Source organism: Schistocerca nitens, chromosome 5, assembly GCF_023898315.1.
Source record: "Schistocerca nitens isolate TAMUIC-IGC-003100 chromosome 5, iqSchNite1.1, whole genome shotgun sequence".
Taxonomy (NCBI): Eukaryota; Metazoa; Arthropoda; class Insecta; order Orthoptera; family Acrididae; genus Schistocerca; species Schistocerca nitens.
Window position 1 is genome coordinate 133177736 of NC_064618.1, and position 21386 is coordinate 133199121.

The 21386-nt window shown below is 45.2% G+C and overlaps 1 protein-coding gene and 2 pseudogenes across 1 annotated transcript in view; 2 read left to right on the forward strand and 1 right to left on the reverse strand.

Moving 5' to 3' along the window:
• Nucleotides 1–21386, forward strand: part of LOC126260306 (two pore potassium channel protein sup-9) — a 94451-nt gene that overhangs the window by 64334 nt on the left and 8731 nt on the right. The window contains exons 4-5 of the mRNA XM_049957630.1: nt 634–977; nt 15513–15631. Coding sequence (XP_049813587.1) covers nt 634–977; nt 15513–15631 — 463 coding nt within the window. The remainder of the gene's footprint in view (nt 1–633; nt 978–15512; nt 15632–21386) is intronic.
• Nucleotides 7749–7866, forward strand: LOC126261486 (5S ribosomal RNA; annotated as a pseudogene).
• On the reverse strand, nt 10712–10829 carry LOC126261406 (5S ribosomal RNA; annotated as a pseudogene).

Genomic DNA, 21386 nt, shown 5'->3' on the forward strand with positions numbered 1-21386 from the left:
ATTGACTAGCGGAAAGATATTGATTCTTCGGTGTAATTACCAGCTGTTTTCGCACGCTTCCTTTCACAACTCGCTCTATTATTGCACATATTCTACACAGTCTTACTTCCTCACTAATCCAAGATAGGTTCGTAACAATATTCAATATGCCTTCTTGCGTTAGCGATGCGGCTTCTTATTTCACATAACAAGATGACATGATAAATCTCAGTCGTATTGCTTTACTAAGCTTCTGCTGATGCTAGCTATCCAGTTCGTGCAAAGTGCTGATGTCCTGCTTTCCACCTTACCTGCTAACGTGATAAACCGCTGCCGTTTCGTTTCGTGCTTCTTGACATTCCCGTAAGGAACACAAAGTAAAGGAGGTCTCGCAGTTATGAACTTCTGCGGCCAGCTACCTGATACAGGATTGGTACATAACCATATCATCATGTTCTCGCGTTTCAATATTTTAATACCACTATGAAATTGATTAGCGAATTATGCCACTTGCACTACTGCACAAAACTCTTACGATTCTGTGCAAACTGTTAGCATTACTCGTTTCGAACATGCGCCAGAGTCGCACAAGGATTTTCGTTACCTTCAGTGACACCGCTGTACCGAGTTATCCCCTTTGCTTCTGCTCGGCAGGGTACGGCCACTCGACGCCGGTGACGATCGGTGGGAAGGCGTTCTGCATGGCGTACGCCATGGTGGGCATCCCGCTGGGGCTGGTGATGTTCCAGAGCATCGGCGAGCGCCTCAACAAGTTCGCCTCGGTGGTGATCCGGCGCGCCAAGACGTACATGCGGTGCTCGCGCGTCGAGGCGACCGAGATGAACCTGATGCTCGCCACGGGACTGCTCAGCTCGGCCATCATCACCACCGGCGCCGCCGTCTTCTCGCGCTACGAGGGCTGGAGCTACTTCGACTCCTTCTACTACTGCTTCGTCACGCTCACCACCATCGGCTTCGGCGACTACGTCGCCCTGCAGGTGCGTCCACTTCACCCTCCGCTGTGGCGCCGCTGCCTCAAGAAGTTGTGTGACAATATGGCTTTCCCCAACCAACTTTGCCACAATTAGTTAATTGTAAAAAAAGAAAAAATCCTTACCGCAAGTGTGAGCAATTGTTGTCGGTTATCTGAATGCTCATCTACTCGTTGTTCTCCGATTCTGCCAATAGCAGCAACTTCTCTAGATACAAATCTACCCAAAAACAATTTCAGATGTCAAGTAAATCACGTTTTTCACTACTGGCCATTAAAACTGCTACACCACGAAGATGACGTGCCACAGACGCGAAATTGAACCGTCAGGAAGAAGATGCGTTATGCAAATGATTAGCTATTCAGAGCATTCACACAAGGTTGGCGCCGGTGGCGACACCTACAACGTACTGACATGAGGAAAGTTTCCAACCGATTTCTCATACACAAACAGCAGTTGACCGGCCTTGCCTGGTGAAACGTTGTTCTGATGCCTCGTGTCAGAAGGAGAAATGCGCACCATCACGTTTTCGACTTTGATAAAGGTCGGACTGTACCGTATCGCGGTTGCGGTTTATCTTATCGCGACATTGCTGCTCTCGTTGGTCGAGATCCAATGAGTGTTAGCAGAATATGGAATCGGTAGGTTCAGGAGCATAATACAGAATGCCGTGCTAAATCCCAACGGCCTCGTATCACTAGCAGTCGAGATGACAGACATCTTATCCGCATGGCTGTAACGGATCGTGCAGCCACGTCTCGATCCCTGAGTCAACAGATGGGGACGTTTGCAAGACAACAACCATCTGCACGAACAGTTCGACGACGTTTGCAGCAGCATGGACTATCAGCTCGAAGACCATGGCTGCGGTTACCCTTGACGCTGCATCAAAGACAGGAGCGCCTGCGATGGTGTACTCAACGACGAACCTTGGTGCACGAATGGCAAAACGTCATTTTTTCGGATGAATCCAGGATCTGTTTACAGCATCATGATGGTCGCATCCGTGTTTGGCGACATCGCGGTGAACACACATTGGAAGCGTGTATTCGTCATCGCCATACTGGCGTATCACCCGGCGTGATGGTATGGGGTGCCAATGGTTACACGTCTCGGTCAATTCTAGTTTGCACTGTCGGCACTTTGAACAGTGGACGTTACATTTCAAATGTGTTTCGACCCGTGGCTCTACCCTTCACTCGTTCCCTGCGAAACCCTACATCTCAGCAGGATAATGCACGACCGCATGTTGCAGGTCCTGTACAGGCCTTTCTGGATACAGAAAATGTTCGACTACTGCCCTGGCCAGCACATTCTCCAGATCTCTCACCAATTGAAAACGGCTGGTCAATGGTGGCTGAGCAACTGTCTCGTCATAATACTGCATGGGCAATTGTACCTGTACTCGCCATCCAAGCTCTGTTTGACTCAATGCCCAGGCGTATCAAGGCCGTTATTACGACCGGAGGGGATTGTTCTGGGTACTGATTTCTCAGGATCTATGCACCCATATTGCGTGAAAATGTAATCAAATGGCTCTGAGCACTATGGGACTCAACTGCTGAGGTCATTAGTCCCCTAGAACTTAGAACTAGTTAAACCTAACTAACCTAAGGACATCACCCACATCCATGCCCCAGGCAGGATTCGAACCTGCGACCGCAGCGGTCTCGCGGTTCCAGACTGCAGCGCCAGAACCGCGCGGCCATTTCGGCCGGAAAAATGTAATCACTTGCCAGTTCTAGTATAATATATTTGTCCAATAAATACCCGTTTATCATCTGCATTTCTTCTTGGTGTAGCAATTTTAATGGCCAGTAGTGTAGAGGACACCAATATGGCACATCTAAGAATCTATAATTTGACACTTCTTCGAAATAGTTACCCTGATTGTAGAAACAGTCAAAATAAATGGATTTTAATCTGTTTTTGCCCTCTACAGCTGTCTCAACAGATGTCATGTCATCCTGCCCCTTCTTCGTGTCAGTGTTTTCCACATATTCCTTTCCTCGCCGATTCTTTCTCATTCCTTACCTTATCACTCCACCTAACTTTTAACATTCTTCCGTAGCACGACATCTTAAATCGACTTCCTCTGTTCAAGTGCGTCTTTCACTACCATAAAAGCTGTGGTTCAAACGCACATTCTCAGAAATCTCTTGCTCAAATTAAGACCTATGTTTGATACTGGCAGACGTCTCTTGGCCCAGAATACCCTCTTTGCCATTGTTAGTCAGCTTTTTATCTGCTCCTTGTTCCTTCCATCATAGGTTATTTTTCTGTCTAGGTAGCAGAAATCCTTGACTTCGTCTGCCTCATGATCCCCAAGTCTGGTGTTAAGTTTCTCGCTGTTCCCATTTCCGCTACTTCTCATTACTTTCGCCTTCTTCGATTTATTCTCAGTCCATATTCTGTACTCATTAGACAATTCCATTCAACACAGCATGTCATTCTTCTTCATTTCACTCAGGATAGCAATGTCATCAGCGAATCTTATCACTGATATCCTTTCATCCTGAATTTTAATCACACTCTTGAACTTTCCTTTTATTTCCATTATTGCTTCTTTCATTTATAGATTGAACAGTAGAGGTGAAAGACTGAACCCCTGTTTTACACTCTTTCTTATCCGAGTCTTTCCATCTAGGTCTTCCAGTCTTAGTGTTCCCTCCTGCTTTTTGTACTTATTTTATATTATCCGTCGTTCCTCGTAGCTTACCCCTATTTTTCTCAGAATTTTGAACATCTTGCACCATTTTAGATTGTCGAAGTGTTTTTCCAGATCGACAAATCGTATGAACGTATCTTGATTTTTCTTCAGTCTTGCTTCCAGTATTAACCGCAACGTCAGAACTGCCTCTCTGGTGCTTTTACCTTTCCTAAAACCAGACTGATCGTCATCTACCATGTCCTCAATTTTATTTTCCATTCTTCTGTAAATTATTCTTATCAGGAAGCTGATTGCATGAGCTGCTAAGCTAATTGTGCGATAATCCACGCACTTGCCTGCTCTTGTAATCTTCGGAACTGTGTGGCCACGTTTTTCCGGAAGTCCGATGGTATGTCACCAGTCTCAAACATTTTACACACCAACATGAACAATCATTTTTTTTGCCACTTCCCCCCAATGATTTTAGAAACTCTGATGGAATTTTATCTATCCGTTCTACCTTACTTACTCTTTAGTCTTCCAAAGCTGTCTAAAATGAGATCGTAGTACTGGATCCCCTATCTCTTCCCCGCTAGTTACTAATAAAGTCATTTATTTCAAGAACTCATACGAAACGAACTTTGCATTTCAACTGCCACAAAACTGACGTAAAAAATAATGACACATATTACATGCAAGGAGCAGACAGGTAATACCTATAACAGAGGGACAGTTTGAATCGGTTTACTGAAATTTACGTCACTCAAATTTCATTGAATTGTTGTTCTTGCGAAAAAGTTAACACAATGACGAAAAACTACTACAAAACGTACTGTTGAAATCGGCGCGGTTGCTCCAGTTGCTTCTTTCACCTTCACGGAAGCCCATATTGGCAGTCTGCACCAGGGATCTGGCCTGGTGGCACGGGAGTTGTGATATTCTGTTTCTGTATGCGTATTTACCCACGTTCTTGTGTCCTCCACATGTGAGTTCAGCGGCTGCATAGTGCACTAGTGCCCTGTCTTTTGTCCTCCAGCTAAAAATTTACTTCAGGTAGCGCTATCCTCGAGTTACCTTGGACACATCTCTCACATTAGATCGTTGTCACAAAACAAGATGCTAGTTAAATATTAGGTACGGTTTACACCAAAAGCAGTCTGAGAAAATTAGGTTACACAACCCACAGGGCTTGTGACATTATCCGTCACGCTCTAGGAGTTGCTAGCGCGACAAGTCTAGCCGATAGTTCGTATCAGTAGTTTTCGTAAGTTAGTTTGACTCGTTACCCTGACACGCTCTGATTTCGAGCCACGTAATGAAGAATGCAGATTTTATCTATCAAAAGCTTTCTGAGGTGAGGCGAAACAAATCGGCAATGCTGAGTTTAAACTTCAGTCGCAAAAAAAAAAAAAATCACTGTATAGAAGAGAGACTTAGAATTACATTTTTGCATATAGTTTGCTACATAGTTGTATTTATTCACACTTGTACAGAAAGCGCGGAGAGAGTTAATTTAGTGCACTTTTACTGATGAGCAAAGACAGATTTTAGCAACTGTTACTGCAAAATTACAATAGAAAAGGAATATTTGGTAGTTGTGTCCACTGCAAAAGTTGCTTTAGAAAACTTAATCACTTACAAAGAGAGTTTGTGTAGAGCACTGCACACAGTATTGATTCTCAATGAGTTACATGTCTGAATTTGTACGACGGTTGGATAAAAAGTAGTGGCAATACCGTCATAACATTAAGGATGTGTGTCAAATGACATGCGCGCTGTCTACAGCTGACAGCAGAACATCAACTGTAGTAGTGCAGCGAGCAGCGACAGTTGTGTTGAGTCAGATGTTCAAATGTGTGTGAAATCTTATGGGACTTAACTGCTAACGTCATCAGTCCCTAAGATTACACACTACTTAACCAAAATTATCCTAAAGACAAACACACACACCCATGCCCGAGGGAGGACTTGAACCTCCGCCGGGACCAGCCGCACAGTCCATGACTGCAGCGCCTCAGACCGCTCGGCTAATCCCGCGCGGCTGTGTTTGAGTCAGTTGCAGTGTGTACTGTCTGAAAGTGTGGGAGGCCAGTTGAAGCGGCCTAACAGACGGTCACTGCAGCCTACTACTGCAGTTTCTTGCGACATCACCTTCGTCTCGGACTGAGAAGAGCGCGACGGCGCCTTTTGGCACTGCGTCCCATCATCCTTCATGACAGTGCACGACGCCACACGGTGAACCCATTGCAGGAGCTCCTGCGTACGTGGGATGGGAAATACTGAACATCCACCATATTCGCTCGATATGAGCCCGTGCGATTATGAGCTGTTCGCCAAAACGAAGGGACTTCTGCATGGCAAGCGCTACAACATCTTCCTTGCCATAGGGTATCCTTGCGAGATATCGACAATGATCGACGCGATGATGGTATACGACAACGTCCATCTTTGTGGGGCAAGGTAATTGAGAGGCGGGGCGGTTGTATTAACGACATGTAATATGGTGAACGTCTGTCAATAAAGATTGGTATGAGTTATAACAGAGTTGCCACTACTTTTTATCCGACCCATGTATTGTTACACCATCATTCTCGGTTGCCAGAAAACGGGGGTTGAGGAGGAGAGGACAAAGCAGTCTCAGCCCACCACAGCGACTGTCACTGGGTAAGGAATGGAAGACAAACGGCTCAGAGAAGGATGCCTGTTTCACACTCGCCACGCAGTGTGTGCGCTGTACCGAACGTCTACAAGTTAACAGTAAGATTTTTCTCATAACGATGACTCGGTAATGGTGCCTTCGGTCGATCAAAAATTGTTTCATCCTTGATTACGGAAGAAATAAGCAATCCAAGTGCATACGCAATACTGTTACTTGCAAATTACTAAGGTAAGCTGTGGCTGGGCACATAAAACAATTAGCCCAAAATCTTCCAACTTTTTCTAGTTAACAATCAGATAGTCAAGGTATCAAAAAAGGCATCACAAACATTGAAGCAGTTATCAATATCAGCACTAGCAGACAGATGCTAAAGTAATTTCATCGTTATGAGGTGTAGCGGGGTGGTTCAATACTTCGAACGAAGACTGAAGTCAGCTGCTTTCATCTTAACAACATAATGGCCAATGAGAAGTTGAACATCATCTTTAATGGTCACCAAGACCCTCCAAAATATCTAGGAGTGACTCCTGATAGAACCCTCCCTTACAGGAAGCGCATAGAAAACACCACAGCAAACCTGAGATGACGCAGGAACATCATACAGAAACTGAGTGGTACTTCATAGGACGCAAGAGCAACGACACTGCGATGCGCTGCCTTAGGGCTGGTCTATTCTGTTGCTGAATACTGTGCCCCAGTGTGGCTCAATAGCACACATTTGAGAAAAATTGACGTGGACCTAAATGCAGCAATGAGGACAATAACAGGCTGCATCAAATCTACTCCTCTGTACTGGTTACCACCTCTAAGCAACATTGCGCCACCAGACCTCCGAAGACAGGACGCCCTCCTCAAGGAATACCAAAAATTACTCAAAATCCCCGAGCTTCCAATGCACTCTGACGTTCCTGCACTCCAAATGAACCGATTAAAATCTAGGCAGCCATCTGTCCTCCTGGCAGAATCGTTACAGGCCATGAGGAACATGCCGAGGTGGATGAACACTCCCTGAGGGTTCCCAGCCAACAATGCCATACGACACTTTGTTTGTTCGAACGCACCTGTGGTTATGTTGTCGTGGTGTTCTAACGGGTATGACACTACATTCCGGCCTTGGAAGTTACAGTTCCTCACTATAGCCCCATGTCTATTCAGCCTGTTATCAAATGAGCACCGGGGACCTTTGCTGGGGATAAAAGACAGTCAGGGCACTGGGCAGCCCAACGCTCCCTCCTAGTGACGCTCTTCTACAGCCAAGCCAATAGCCCAGTCACGGGGTTGCGCTACAGACTTCACCATTAAGCCCCTTTCATATGATCGACTTTCTTGTCTCAATCGACTGCTAGGACAAGGGAGTCTACTGCAGCGCACCTGGCGTTTTATTCCTGTACTGACTCTGGTCTGTCTCGATTGGTTATTTTCGTTCGTAAGACAGTACTAAAATCGCGTATGTTGCAGACAGTGGCAAGGCAACGGCCTTGCCGCAGTGGATACACCGGTTCTCGTCAGATCACCGAAGTTAAGCGCTGTCGGGCGTGGCCGGTACTTGGATGGGTGACCATTTGGGCCACCATGTGCTGTTGCCATTTTTTGGGGTGCACTCAGCCTCGTGATGCCAACTGAGGAGCTACTCGACCTAATAGTAGCGGCTCCGGCCAAAGAAAACCATCATAACGACCGGGAGAGCGGTGTGCTCACCACACGCCCCTCCTATCCGCTACATTCACTGAGGATGACACGGCGGTCGGATGTTCCCGATGGGCCACTTGTGGCCTGAAGGCGGAGTGCAGACATAGGGGGGGGGGGGGGGCGCCTGCTCCCCCCCCCTCCCTTGCGCGGGGCTGACCGCATTTCCACCTGCGCTGCCCCCGCTAGTCATTCCGCAGGCTATTCGTTCGTTTCTTTCGACAGTCGACCCGACTCAATCGAGTTATCAGCTATTTTTGCTTACCTATGTAGCATGCACGTCCACGTCATCGTATTTTATACGTTTCTCTCTGGCACACAGATAACTAACACATACCTACGAGAAAAGTCGCAGCCATACTAGAGATTTCGATACGTTATTCTGCCTGACGTTCATTGGAGAAAAGTCGCCAATATTCTACTGCTTTCTTGTACAAAGAACCTTCGATACGTAGCGTTATAAATACAGACTATTCGCCGAATAGGAAGCTACTTTACATTCAGAAGTAGAAATATTAAGACTGAAGAATGGATAAGTAGAAAGTACTGAAACATGACGGTAATGACGTGGCACACAAATTGAATAAGTGCTTAAGTGAACTACCGTTCTTTGAAGAAGAATCACACTCTACAATTAAAAAGAGACTAATGGGAGAGATCCTTCAATACAAGCAAACGAGCATAAACGCCCTTAATGATCGTGATTCTGTTATGCAAGCGCTATCTGTTTGTCCTAGATCTGACTATCCTACTTTGGACACGCTGTACAAAATATTTGCTTGTCTACCTGCATCTGTTGCAATAGTAGAAAGAAGTTTTTCAACATTGCGGCGTACAAAGACATGGCTGAGGTCGACGTTGAAGGAGGATCGACTTAATGGCTTAGTTCTGTTGAACACTCATCCTGACATTGATAGTCCTATTGACGATGTAATTGACCAATTTGCCAGACGAATAGGCACATAGAATTCATCATTTAAGGAAGAGAACCACAATTGTAACTTTTTTATTACAAGGTGGCATTGTCTTGTACGAGGTGCATTCAAGTTCTAAGGCCTCCGATTTTTTTTCTCCAGACTGGAAAGAGATAGAAACATGCGCATTGTTTTAAAATGAGGCCGTGTTCATTGTCAATACGTCCCAGAGATGGCAGCACCGTATGGCAGATGGAATTTTACCGCCAGCGGCGAGAATGAGAACTGTTTTAAATACTTAAAATGGCGTCGTTTTCCTTACTTGAACAGTGTGCAGTCATTCGTTTTCTGAATTTGCGTGGTGTGAAACCAATTGAAATTCATCGACAGTTGAAGGAGACATGTGGTGATGGAGTTATGGATGTGTCGAAAGTGCGTTCGTGGGTGCGACACTTTAATGAAGGCAGAACATCGTGTGACAACAAACCGAAACAACCTCGGGTTCGCACAAGCCGGTCTGACGACACGGTCGAGAAAGTGGAGAGAATTGTTTTGGGGGATCGCCGAATTACTGTTGAACAGATCGCCTCCAGAGTTGGCATTTCTGTGGGTTCTGTGCTCACAATCCTGCATGACGACCTGAAAATGCGAAAAGTGTCATCCAGGTGGGTGCCACAAATACTGACGGACGACCACACGGCTGCCCGTGTGGCATGTTGCCGAGCAATGTTGACGCGCAATGACAGCATGAATGGGACTTTCTTTTCGTCGGTTGTGACAATGGTTGAGACGTGGATGCCATTTTTCAATCCAGAAACAAAGTGCCAGTCAGCTCAATAGAAGCACACAGATTCACCGCCACCAAAAAAATTTCGGGTAACCGCCAGTGCTGAAAAAATGATGGTGTCCATGTTCTGGGACAGCGAGGGCGTAATCCTTACCCATTGCGTTCCAAAGGGCACTACGGTAACAGTTGCATCCTACGAAAATGTTTTGAAGAGCAAACAGACTCCTAAAGAAGCCTTCGCCGCTGCCATGGAATCATGGCGTCAGCGTTGTGAAAAATGTGTACGTCTGCAGGGCGATTACGTCAAGAAGTAACGCCAGTTTCATCGATTTCGGGTGAGTAGTTAATTAGAAAAAAAATCGGAGGCCTGAGAACTTGAATGCACCTCGTATATGTGTATGATCAGTTTAAATAAAACTTTCTTAAACTTTGCACGTGACTTGATTATTTTTTATCACAGTAAAAGTAAAGTTAACTCTAGATATCTTTAACGCCCCCTCCTTGAGGTTTTTCTGTATCCGCCACTGGTTGCAAGAGCTTGTCCATTGCGCAGTTTGACATCTGAACGGTGAAGTGAGCTTATGAGACACTACCCTTTTTAAGAAAAAAATCGAGACACATTAACAAATAAGGACGAAGCAATGACAATAGAATTTATTAATGACCAAAGCAAAATTTATAGCGAAAGTTATTGCAAAAACTTCTGAGTGTTGAAAAAATAAGAAAATTGGCTGTGCAAACATTTCAGAACATTTACATTTATTTTGTCGACAAAATATTTACTTGCAAACACATCAAATAATTTCCAAACAGTATGAGAAAAGTCGTGGGAAAGCACTCCGTCTTCAGGCGTCAAGTGGCCCATCGGGACCATCCGACCGCCGTGTCATCGTCAGCTGAGGATGTGGATAGGAGAGGCGTGTGGTCAGCACACCGCTGTCCCTGTCGTTATGATGTTATGATGGTTTTCTTTGAACGGAGCCGCTACTGTTGGGGCGAATAGCTCCGCAGTTGGCATCACGAGGCTGAGTGGACCCGGAAAAATGGCAACAGCTCATGGCGGCCTGGATGGTCACCCAAGCAAGTGCCGGCCACGCCCGACAGCGCTTAACTTCGGTGATCTGACGGGAACCGGTGTATCCACTGTGGCAAGGCCGTTGCTCCAAAAGTCAGGGGCTACCTTTTAATATTGTGTCGGATCTCCTTTAATCCTGGTTAGTGCAACAACTCGTCGAGGTATGGATTCAACAAATCGTTGGACGTCCCCTGCAGAAATTTTGAAACCATGCTGCCTCAACAGCCGTCCATAATTGCGAAAGTGTTGCCGGAGCAGGATTTTGTGCACGAACTGACCTCTCGGTTGTGTCTCATAAACGGTCGATGAGATTCATGTCGGGCAATGTGGGCGACCAAACCGTTTGCTCGAATTATCTAGAATGTTCTTCAAATCAGTCGCGAACAACTGTGACGCGATAACATGGCGCATTGTCATCCATAAAATTTCCGACATTGTTTGGGAACATGACGTCCCTGAATAGCTGCAAATTGTCTCCAAGTAGCCGAACATCTAGAGGACCCAGTCCGTACCGTGTAAACACAGCCTACTTCATTATGGAGCCATCACCAGCTTGCACAGTGCCTTGTTGAGAACTTGGGTTCATTTACGAACTTGCACCATGCTGGAGTAGTTTGGGTCAGCAACTTACGTTAATCAGTACAACGAAACACCAGTCTAAGTTGCAATTTCTTTTATTCGTTCAATGACTAATTTCGGACCGAGCCCGATTGTCAAGTCATCATAACATAGTCGAAAATGGCATCTTCGGAAATGCCATTTTCGACTATTTTATGATGATCTGAAAATGGGTCTTCTCGGTCCGAAACTAGCCATCGAGTGAATAAAAAGTTAAAATTTGCAACTTGAACTGGTTTTTCGTTCTACTGAACTTGGTTCCATGGCTTCGTGGGATCTGCGCCACACTCGAACCCCACCACCAGCTCTTACCGACTGAAATCGTAACTCATCTGGCCAGACCACGGTTTTCCAGCCGTCTGGGGTGCAACCGATTTGGTCACGAGCCCAGGACAGATGCTGCAGCCGACGTCGAGCCGTTGGGAAAGACAAACGCTTCGGTCGTCTGCTGCCATAGCCGTTAACGCCAGATACTGCAGCACCGCCCTAACGGATATCTTACATTCGTACGTTCCACATTGATTTCTGCAGTTATTTCACGCAGTATTGCTTGTCCGCTACCAGTGACAACTCTACACAAACTTCGATGTTCGCGGTCGTTAAGTGAAGACCGTCGGCCACTGCGTTGTCAGTAGTGAGGGGTAATGCCTGAAATGTGGCTTTCTCGGCACACTCTTGACACTGTGGATGCGGAGTTTTGAATTCCCAATGATTTCCGAAATGGAATTTCACGTGCGTCTAGCTCCAACGTCTGTTAATTTTCATCGTGCAGCCACAATCACGTCGGAATCCTTTTCACACGGATCACCCGAGTGCTAATGAGAGCTCCACCAATGAACTGCCCTTTTATACCTTCTGTATTTGATACTACCGCTATCCGTACATGTGCATATCGGTATTCCACGAATTCCGTGAGCTCAGTGTAGAACGCAATAAATAGTTCCTTTTTCCTTTACCCTTTGTACCTTGATTTCTTGCAAAGTGGCAAATAACATCGAAAATTATTTAGTTCACCAAATAATTCTGACTCTTTCAGTGCTGAAACAATTTTCATGAAAGATATTTATCTATACTACTGGCCACTAAAATTGCTACACCACGAAGATGACGTGCCACAGACGCGAAATTTAACCGACAGGAAGAAGATGTTGTGATATGCAAATGATTAGCTTTTCAGAGCATTCACACAAGGTTGGCGCCGGTGGCGACACCTACAACGTGCTGACATGAGGAAAGTTTCCAACCGATTTCTCATACACAAACAGCAGTTGACCGGCCTTGCCTGGTGAAACGTTGTTGTGATGCCTCGTGTAAGGAGGAGAAATGCGTACCATCATGTTTCCGACTTTGATAAAGGTCGGATTGTAGCCTATCGCGATTGCGCTTTATCGTACCGCGACATTGCCGCTCGCGCTTGGTCCAGATCCAATGACTGTTAGCAGAATATGGAATCGGTGGGTTCAGGAGGGTAATACCGAACGCCGTGCTGGATCCCAACGGCCTCGTATCAATAGCAGTCGAGATGACAGGCATCTTAATTGCATGGCTGTAACGGATCGTGCAGCCACGTCTCGATCCGTGAGTCAACAGATGGGGACGTTTGCAAGACAACAACCATCTGCACGAACAGTTCGACGACGTTTCCAGCAGCATGGACTATCAGCTCGCAGACCACGGCTGCAGTTACCCTTGACGCTGCATCAAAGACAGGAGCGCCTGCGATGGTGTACTCAACGACGAACCTTGGTGCACGAATGGCAAAACGTCATTTTTTCGGATGAATCCAGGATCTGTTTACAACATCATGATGGTCGCATCCGTGTTTGGCGACATCGCGGTGAACGCACGTTGGAAGCATGTATTCCTCATCGCCATACTGGCGTATCAACCGGCCTGATGGTATGGGGTGCCATTGGTTACACGTCTCGGTCACCTCTTGTTCGCATTGACGGCACTTTGAACAGTGGGCGTTACATTTCAGATGTGTTACGACCCGTGGCTCTACCCTTCATTCAATCCCTGAGAAAACCTACATTTCAGCAGGATAATGCACGACCGTATGTTGCAGGTCCTGTACGGGCCTTTCTGGATACAGAAAATGTTCCACTGCTGTCCTGGCCAGCACATTCTCCAGATCTCTCAACAATTGAATACGTCTGGTCAATGATGGCCGAGCAACTGGCTCGTCACAATACGCCAGTCACTACTCTCTATGAACTGTAGTATCGTGTTGAGACTGCATGGGCAGCTGTACCTGTACACGCCATCCAAGATCTGTCTGACTCAATGCCCAGGCGTATCAAGGCCGTTATTACGGCTAGAGGTGGTTGTTCTGGGTACTGATTTCTCAGGATCTTTGCACCCAAATTGTGTGAAAATGTTGTCACATGTCAGTTATAGTATAATATATTTGTCCAATGAATACCCGTTTATCGTCTGCATTTCTTCTTGGTGTAGCAATTTTAATGGCCAGTAGTGTATTTATCTATGTATATGCGCATAGTGTAAGTTTTCTCTGCGTGAAACGTAAATATCTTTCTGCTTTCAGATATTTCGTCTCTACTGTAGCAGAACGCTAATAGGAAAAATGCCAGGACCTCATGCAGTCTTTCCAGTGTGACACGAAAAGAAAGGAAACAACATAATGGAGATTGATAAGGCACGAAAGCACTAAATCAATTTCTATAACTCCAGTGAACTCGCCCATAGTAGGTTAAGTTCCAATTGTGCAGCCGCCACCACAGTCCGTTGTTTCTGCGCGTGCACATTGTGTAGCGCACTCGAAAATTTAGAACTCCACACTCGGCTCAATCTATACGTCGTCGACGTCATAGATGCTCTCGCGACGTGGTTGGCAGCTGTGTCACAGGCAGGCACGGGAGCCGCACGCACTTGGAGCAGTCAATTTCTACTTTAAGCAACACCGACTCAAAGCTACACCGACTCAAAGGAAGGCCTCGGCGCTTGTTCGTGACGTCACGTCAGCTAGGCACGGCGAACGCCAGGTCTGTTGCAGGCATACTCATAATGGTGGTGTCTCCCTCTCTGTCACGGGAAAATGTGTAACTATTGGCGGTAGTTGACCAACACACATTGTTATGAGAGAATTCTGCAATCAATTAATTGTGCAATTCATTACACTTCTTAACAAATAGTGTACTCCTGAACTTAAATTTCCACCTGTTTTAAGGATTGACATACAAAAGCAACTTCATGGTCCAGCAGCAACAGAATTCGTGCTCCTTTACCTTATTTGTAAATCTGAGGAAGTTACGTTTGTACTGGGTTGCTTTTACAAGAAACTGTGAACATATTGGTGCTGTTGTTTAGGTATCTTGGTTAACTATGGGGTGAGGAGCACTGAATGTTAATGAAAGATCTTGCGATTGCACACGTTGGGGGAGGGGGTGGAGGACAGAAGAAGAGGCAAAAGAGATACTTGTTTTATCACATAAAATTTTTTTATCTTATAAAGTTTCTCCTTTCAGTTGCAAGAGGGGAATATTTATCTTTTCTAATGTGCATGTTTAAAAAAGTTTAAGCTCAGCAATATTTTCGATGTATGAAGCTATTTTGTTTCCTGTTTAGAATTCCTTTCGTTGAAAACGACTGTAATCTAATGACTGGCAACAGTTGGACATTTACACATGTAAATTAGTTCACATTTCCAGTGACGATGTCAAACGAAAATAAATAAATAAATAAAAGAAACGAGTTAATTGTAAGGGGGCTGGGGTAAGTATCGATAACAAAATGGATCAAGTAAATATAGTTACTTGAATGTAAAATTTCCGAAGCTTACAATGGGGCAAAGCATCTTCTAATGTTGATCTACGTTTGTTTCGACAGGATTCAGTAATACAGAACTATGATCTTCATTTGTAGCTTTACGATAGTAAGAAAATCTTTCATCTAAATAAAAGTGCAGAATCCAAAACAATACCAAAAATTTTGTCCAAAAATAAGAGATTTATAATGATAAGCACGCCCAGGCGTTTCTGCCTGCAACAGACCTGGCGTTCGGCGTGCCTATCTGACGTGACGTCACGAACAAGCGCCGAGGCCTTCCTTTGAGTCGGTGTTGCCTTAAGCCGCTCTTGTGACACGGGCTTCACGTCAGCTGTGTCTGCGTTCGTGTGTCTCGTGTTGCAGAACGACCAGGCGCTGAGCGAGAAGCCGGGCTACGTGGCGCTGAGCCTGGTCTTCATCCTGTTCGGGCTGGCAGTCGTCGCGGCCAGCATCAACCTGCTGGTGCTGCGCTTCATGACCATGTGAGTCGCCCACCTGTGTGTGACGGCCGTTACCTCCTCAGGAGATGACTGCTCGTTCGGTAACGGAATACAACTGTACCAGCCGGCCGCTGTGGCTGTGCGGTTCTAGGCGCTTCTGTCCTGAACCGCGCTGCTACAACGGTCGCACATTCGAATCCTGCCTCGGGCGTGGATGTGTGTGATGTCCTTAGGCCAGTTAGGTTTAAGTAGTTCTAAGTCTAGGGGACAGATGACCTCAGATGTTAAGTCCCATAGTGCTTAGAGCCATTTGAACCATTTTTGAACAACTGTACCCAGAGAGATATAAAACGTCAAATCAGAAACGTCTTTAGAAGGCTATATTTCAAATTTTATTTTACTTATGCGACAAGTTTCAGCGTTTCGCTATGCCGTCTTAAGGCCCCCTAACCGACATATAGGAAGAATCCTACTCCATGTGCAATCGAAATAGGGGCCAGAATCAGTAATTGCTATTCGAAGACTACTTTTTTAACAACGCAATCCCTTCGTTCATCAATTACAATTGGTCTGTGACTGATGAACGAAGGGGTCGCGTTGTTAAATATGGCTGGGTGTTGTGTGATGTCCTTAGGTTAGTTAGGTTTAAGTAGTTCTAAGTTCTAGGGGACTGATGACCATAGATGTTAAGTCCCATAGTGCTCAGAGCCATTTGAACCATTGTTTTTTTTTTTTTTTTTGTTAAATATGTAGTCCACGGATATCAGTTACTGAATGTTGGCCCCTACTTCTATTGCATACGAGGCTGGATTCTGCCCACATGTCGGTAAGGGGGGCCTGAAGATGGCGTGGAGAAACGCCGAAACTGTTCGCATAAGTAAAATAAAATTTGAAATGTAGACAGCTGCAGGTATTTTTTCATTTGACGTTTTATATTGAAAATCTGACGTCCCTCAACCGTCCTGTATAACGATGGCTTTACAGAGACTTGTTTACAATATATCGCACCCCGACAATAACAATGACACAAATCAAAAACGCAGGACTCGAGAAAATCGTCCAAAAGAATTCTATAAAACTCTTACTGAAATTATATAAGCGTCCTTTAAATTTCAAATAGTTAATTTTACTGCCGGCCGGAGTGGCCGAGCGGTTCTAGGCGCTTCAGTCTGGAACCGCGCGACCGCTACGGTCGCAGGTTCGAATCCTGCCTCGGGCATGGATGTGCGTGATGTCCTTAGGTTAGTTAGGTTTAAGTAGTTCTAAGTTCTAGGCGACTGATGACCTCAGATGTTAAGTCCCATAGTGCACAGACCCATTTGAGCCATTTTGAGTTAATTTTACCAGTAAATTACGTAATAGTGTATATGATAGTAAAATGAACATGTAGTTTTGTTCTCATCGAATGTGAGGTGCTAACTAACTTACGTTATGACCCCTCAAAGAATATACGTTCCCTCTTGATTCTCCCTGTATATGAGTGGCTAGTCGCTTAATAAGAAACAGTGGCCGAAACATTCATTCAGGGCTCATAAACTTCCTCTTCCCAGCACTTTAGGTGGGAAGCCCGACACATCCGAAGTTCTGAAATGCCTGTTACACTGATTAAATTATCAGCTGGGATGGTAGACAGATCTGTAGTCAAGCTGAGGGTTGCCCTTACGTCGGCATATGAAATACACGTAGTTAGAATATGTTATACCGAAAATGACATTCCACAAGTTTCACATATTGATGAATCATCCTGCTGGAGCAGGAAACTGTGTCAATGGACAGTGTCCTATTCGCAACCTGGTGAGCACCACATCCTTCCATCGATGGGGCCTTGCATGGGTGATCGATTTCATTGACCCACATGCACATCTATAATCCGCAATCCGTCTTATGATGTGTGTTGGGAGGGGGCGACTTGTTTGTATACCATTGTTACTTCCCCCCTTACAGTCGCGAATGGTGTACAGGAAGACAGGTTGTTGGTAGGCATCTGTGTGGGATTAGATACCTGTAATTTTACCTTCGGGTCTTTTCGTGAAACGTATGTAGGAGAAAACAATATTTGTTGACTCTTCGAGGTTTTAACAGTAAACCACACCACGATGCACAGTGCCTCTCTCGTACCATCTGCCACAGCATATGGGTGAGCATCTCCGTGACGGATCGCACTGCTCTTCTTTGAATCTTCATTGTTTCCTCTTTCAGCCCTGTCTCATAACGTCACAGTCTGACGAACACAATCCAAGTATCGGTGGAAAAGCTACCGCCTGCGTGATTGGACTACAGTTCCTGAGAATTCTTCCAATGAATCTGTTTGGTATCTGCATTTCCTACGGTTAGTCTTATGTAGTCGTTCCACTTTAAACCTCACCGCACGCACACTCCCAAACATTTTGTGGATGTGAGTGCTTCCAGTGATTGTTTGGCAATCGTGTAATCACTCAGTAATGGAAATTACCGTTTATCTATGCGCAATATGTTACACTCGTTTACGTTGACGGCTTATTGCCACTGCCTGCACCAGGCGTCGATCTTATCAGATTTTCCGGGATTGCACAACAACTTTCTAGCATTGCAACTTCTCTATATACATCAGCATCATCCGCAAACACTCTGTGGAAGCTTTTTACGTTATCATGCTGTTACACTGGGCGGCAAAGATGTAGCGCGAGCCGGCCACGGTGGTCTCGCGGTTAAGGCACTCGGTCCGGAACCGCGCGACTGCTACGGTCGCAGGTTCGAATCCTGCCTCGGGCATGGATGTGTGTGATGTCCTTAGGTTAGTTAGGTTTAAGTAGTTCTAAGTTCTAGGGGACTGATGACCACAGATGTTAAGTCCCATAGTGCTCAGAGCCATGTAGCGCGAGGTCGATCAAGCGCGCCTATCACGAGAGGCCAAAGACAAGACTCGCAAGCTCGACAGCAAGTATTTAGATCGCCACCGCTCACCGGAGGGCCACAGTCACTAGCTCAGTCACTAACCCAGTCATTCTCACTGACTCATTCTAGTTCCGCTTCGGTCATTCATTCGCAGAGCGCGCATAGGCTACGACAGAATACAGCGTCAGGTTATAGCAGAAAGAGTGAACGTTCTGAGCTTAAGATATGGAACATGTAGCAAAGCACAAGAACCACGTCATCGTGGTTGTGTGGTCACGGTGTTGCACCACAAAGCAGGAGATCCATGATCAAATCTCCCTCATAAACATTCTTTTTTTTTCGCAAAATTATGAAGTTTTCGTCTGGTCATTGCTGTGTCTCTTGTCCTTCTGTAGTTTTGTCAATTGTCATACTATACATTGAGACATGTGATGCAAATATGTTACTGATGCAAGTAAATATGATGAATAGTGAAAGCAGGCGAGATCCCGCATAGACATCCCACAGAAACGAAAACAACAAGTAAACGGATGTGAACTATGTTACAACAAAGAAATTCAAGAGTCAAAACTTCCAAAACGGAACACAATAGCCATAACATGTGGCACTTGTGTACAACAAATAGGAGGTACGTACGTTTGGAGGCCCCTTCCGTACACCTCGCTGTTGCATACGGACTTTGCACCGCGACGCAGATACAAATTTGAATACGGCGAACAGACCGGATGGACAGTTCATAATTTTGAAAAAAAAAAAAATACAGCACCACACAACCATGACGCCGCGGCTACTGAAATTCTCTGGATGTTACACATCTTGAGTTTGGTCAGTTCACTTCTTTTTCCACAGTTCAGTACACCTTACAAGTTGAAAAAGAGTGTGTGTGTGTGTGTGTGTGTGTGTGTGTGAGAGAGAGAGAGAGAGAGAGAGAGAGAGAGAGAGAGAGAAAGAGAGAGAGAGAGAGAGAGGGAGGGAGGGAGGGAGGGAGCTGGCTATATGCGCGTATGATAAACCCCTTACCTCAAAAATATTTCTCTCCTTCATACCTCCTCTGTGTTACCACAGATGATGTGTCACTGATCTCATTTGTACTAAGGCTCTGGTACATGCGAGGTGCCTATTTGCTACCACCGCCCAGATTGGAATGCAGAATTTCTAATAAATGTTCACCAACCTGCAGTCTTCTATAGTTGTCCCCTGCGCAGAAAACGGCACGTAGGTCGCGAATCCGTTACCTTGAGGCTGTAAGAAACTCTTAGCGGGGAACTGTTCTTTTAGAAATTATTAAATTCCCAATCAGTTTGTTTACACGGGCTGACACCCAGTTTTTATTAGCAGGACAACCAGAAACTGCACATTACATTCTACTTTAGAGTCACAAAGAATTTCCATTCTTCAACAAAACAATGAACTGCATATTTTTGTAATTACTGTCACATTGTTCTCAAGTATATGTCCAAATAACCATACATTGCTAATAATGTCCTGCCACTGACAACGATAGACAACATGTCTGTCCTCCGAGACTACCGATCCTTTACAAACTAGACCTTGTAAATAAAGTCTTAAGTGACACCGACCGCGGCAGACAAAATGTCTATCCTCCGAAACTGCCGAACTATATCTGATAATTAAAAAACATAAATTACTAATAAAGTCTTAACTCACACCGACCGTGGCAGCCAGCATGTCTGTCGTTCAATGCTGCCGAACCAGCTATGATGTTACAGCCGAACCACTTCGACCGCCATCCAAGTTAGGTGCGATCCAAAGATCTCCGAAGTGGTTCTGCCTTCTTGTTTAGCAGTCGTTTACCATTCTAAGGTTACTAATACTTGTGAAATAATGGAATGATAGCACGCTATTCAGAGAGGCTATAATTTGAAATGCAAGTAAATACGCTGTTTAGTTTGTCTAATGTTAATAATAGAAGATTATCATTTTGTCACGGAACTTCCGAACGCAGCAGCCAATCGCAGAGAAGGCCCACAATTTAGGCGGTCTTTCTCACGATACCCGTACCGAACAAACCATCTGTCATCGTTATATCACGCCACATTACGTTATCTTGCCACTTCTGCCTTCTCGACTGCTCTAGCAAGGGAACCTCCCCATCGCACCCCCCCTCAGATTTATTTATAAGTTGGCACAGTGAATAGGCCTGGAAAAACTGAACACAGATCAATCGAGAAAACAGGTAGAAGTTGTGTGGAACTGTGAAAAAAATAAGCAAAATGTACAAACTGAGTAGTCCATGCGCAAGATATGCAACATCAAGGGTTAAATGAAATCAGGAGCACCGTGGTCCCGTGGTTAGCGTGAGCAGCTGCGGAACGAGAGGTCCTTGGTTCGTTCCACCCCTCGAGTGAAAAGTTAAGTTTTTTTTTTTTTTTTTTTTTTTTTTTTTTATTTTCAGACAATTGTCACATCCACAAGAAAACCTAAATCGGGCAAGGTAAAAGAATCTTTACCCATTCGCCAAGTGTACAAGTTAGGTGGGTCGGCAACATATTCCTGTCATGTGATGCACATGCCGTCACCAGTGTCGTATACAATATATCAGACGTGTTTTCCTGTGGGAATCGGTTGACCTATGACCTTGTGATCAAATGTTTTCGGTGCCCATTGGAGAGACGCCGGCACGGTATCTCAGCGTGTTCTGTCAGAGGGTTAGTTGCCCTCTGTAATAAAAAAAAAAATGAGATAATGGATCAACTACGAACTGAAACGGGTGTCTTGCGACGTCCACACCGAGCAGATACAACGAACGAAAACGAACAAAAAAAAAGGCACGTCATTTCGTCTACTAATCGCACGGTTTTGCGGTGCGGTCGCAAAACACAGACACTAAACTTATTACAGTGAACAGAGGCGTCAATGAACGAACGGACAGATCATAACTTTGCGAAAATTAACTTTTCAC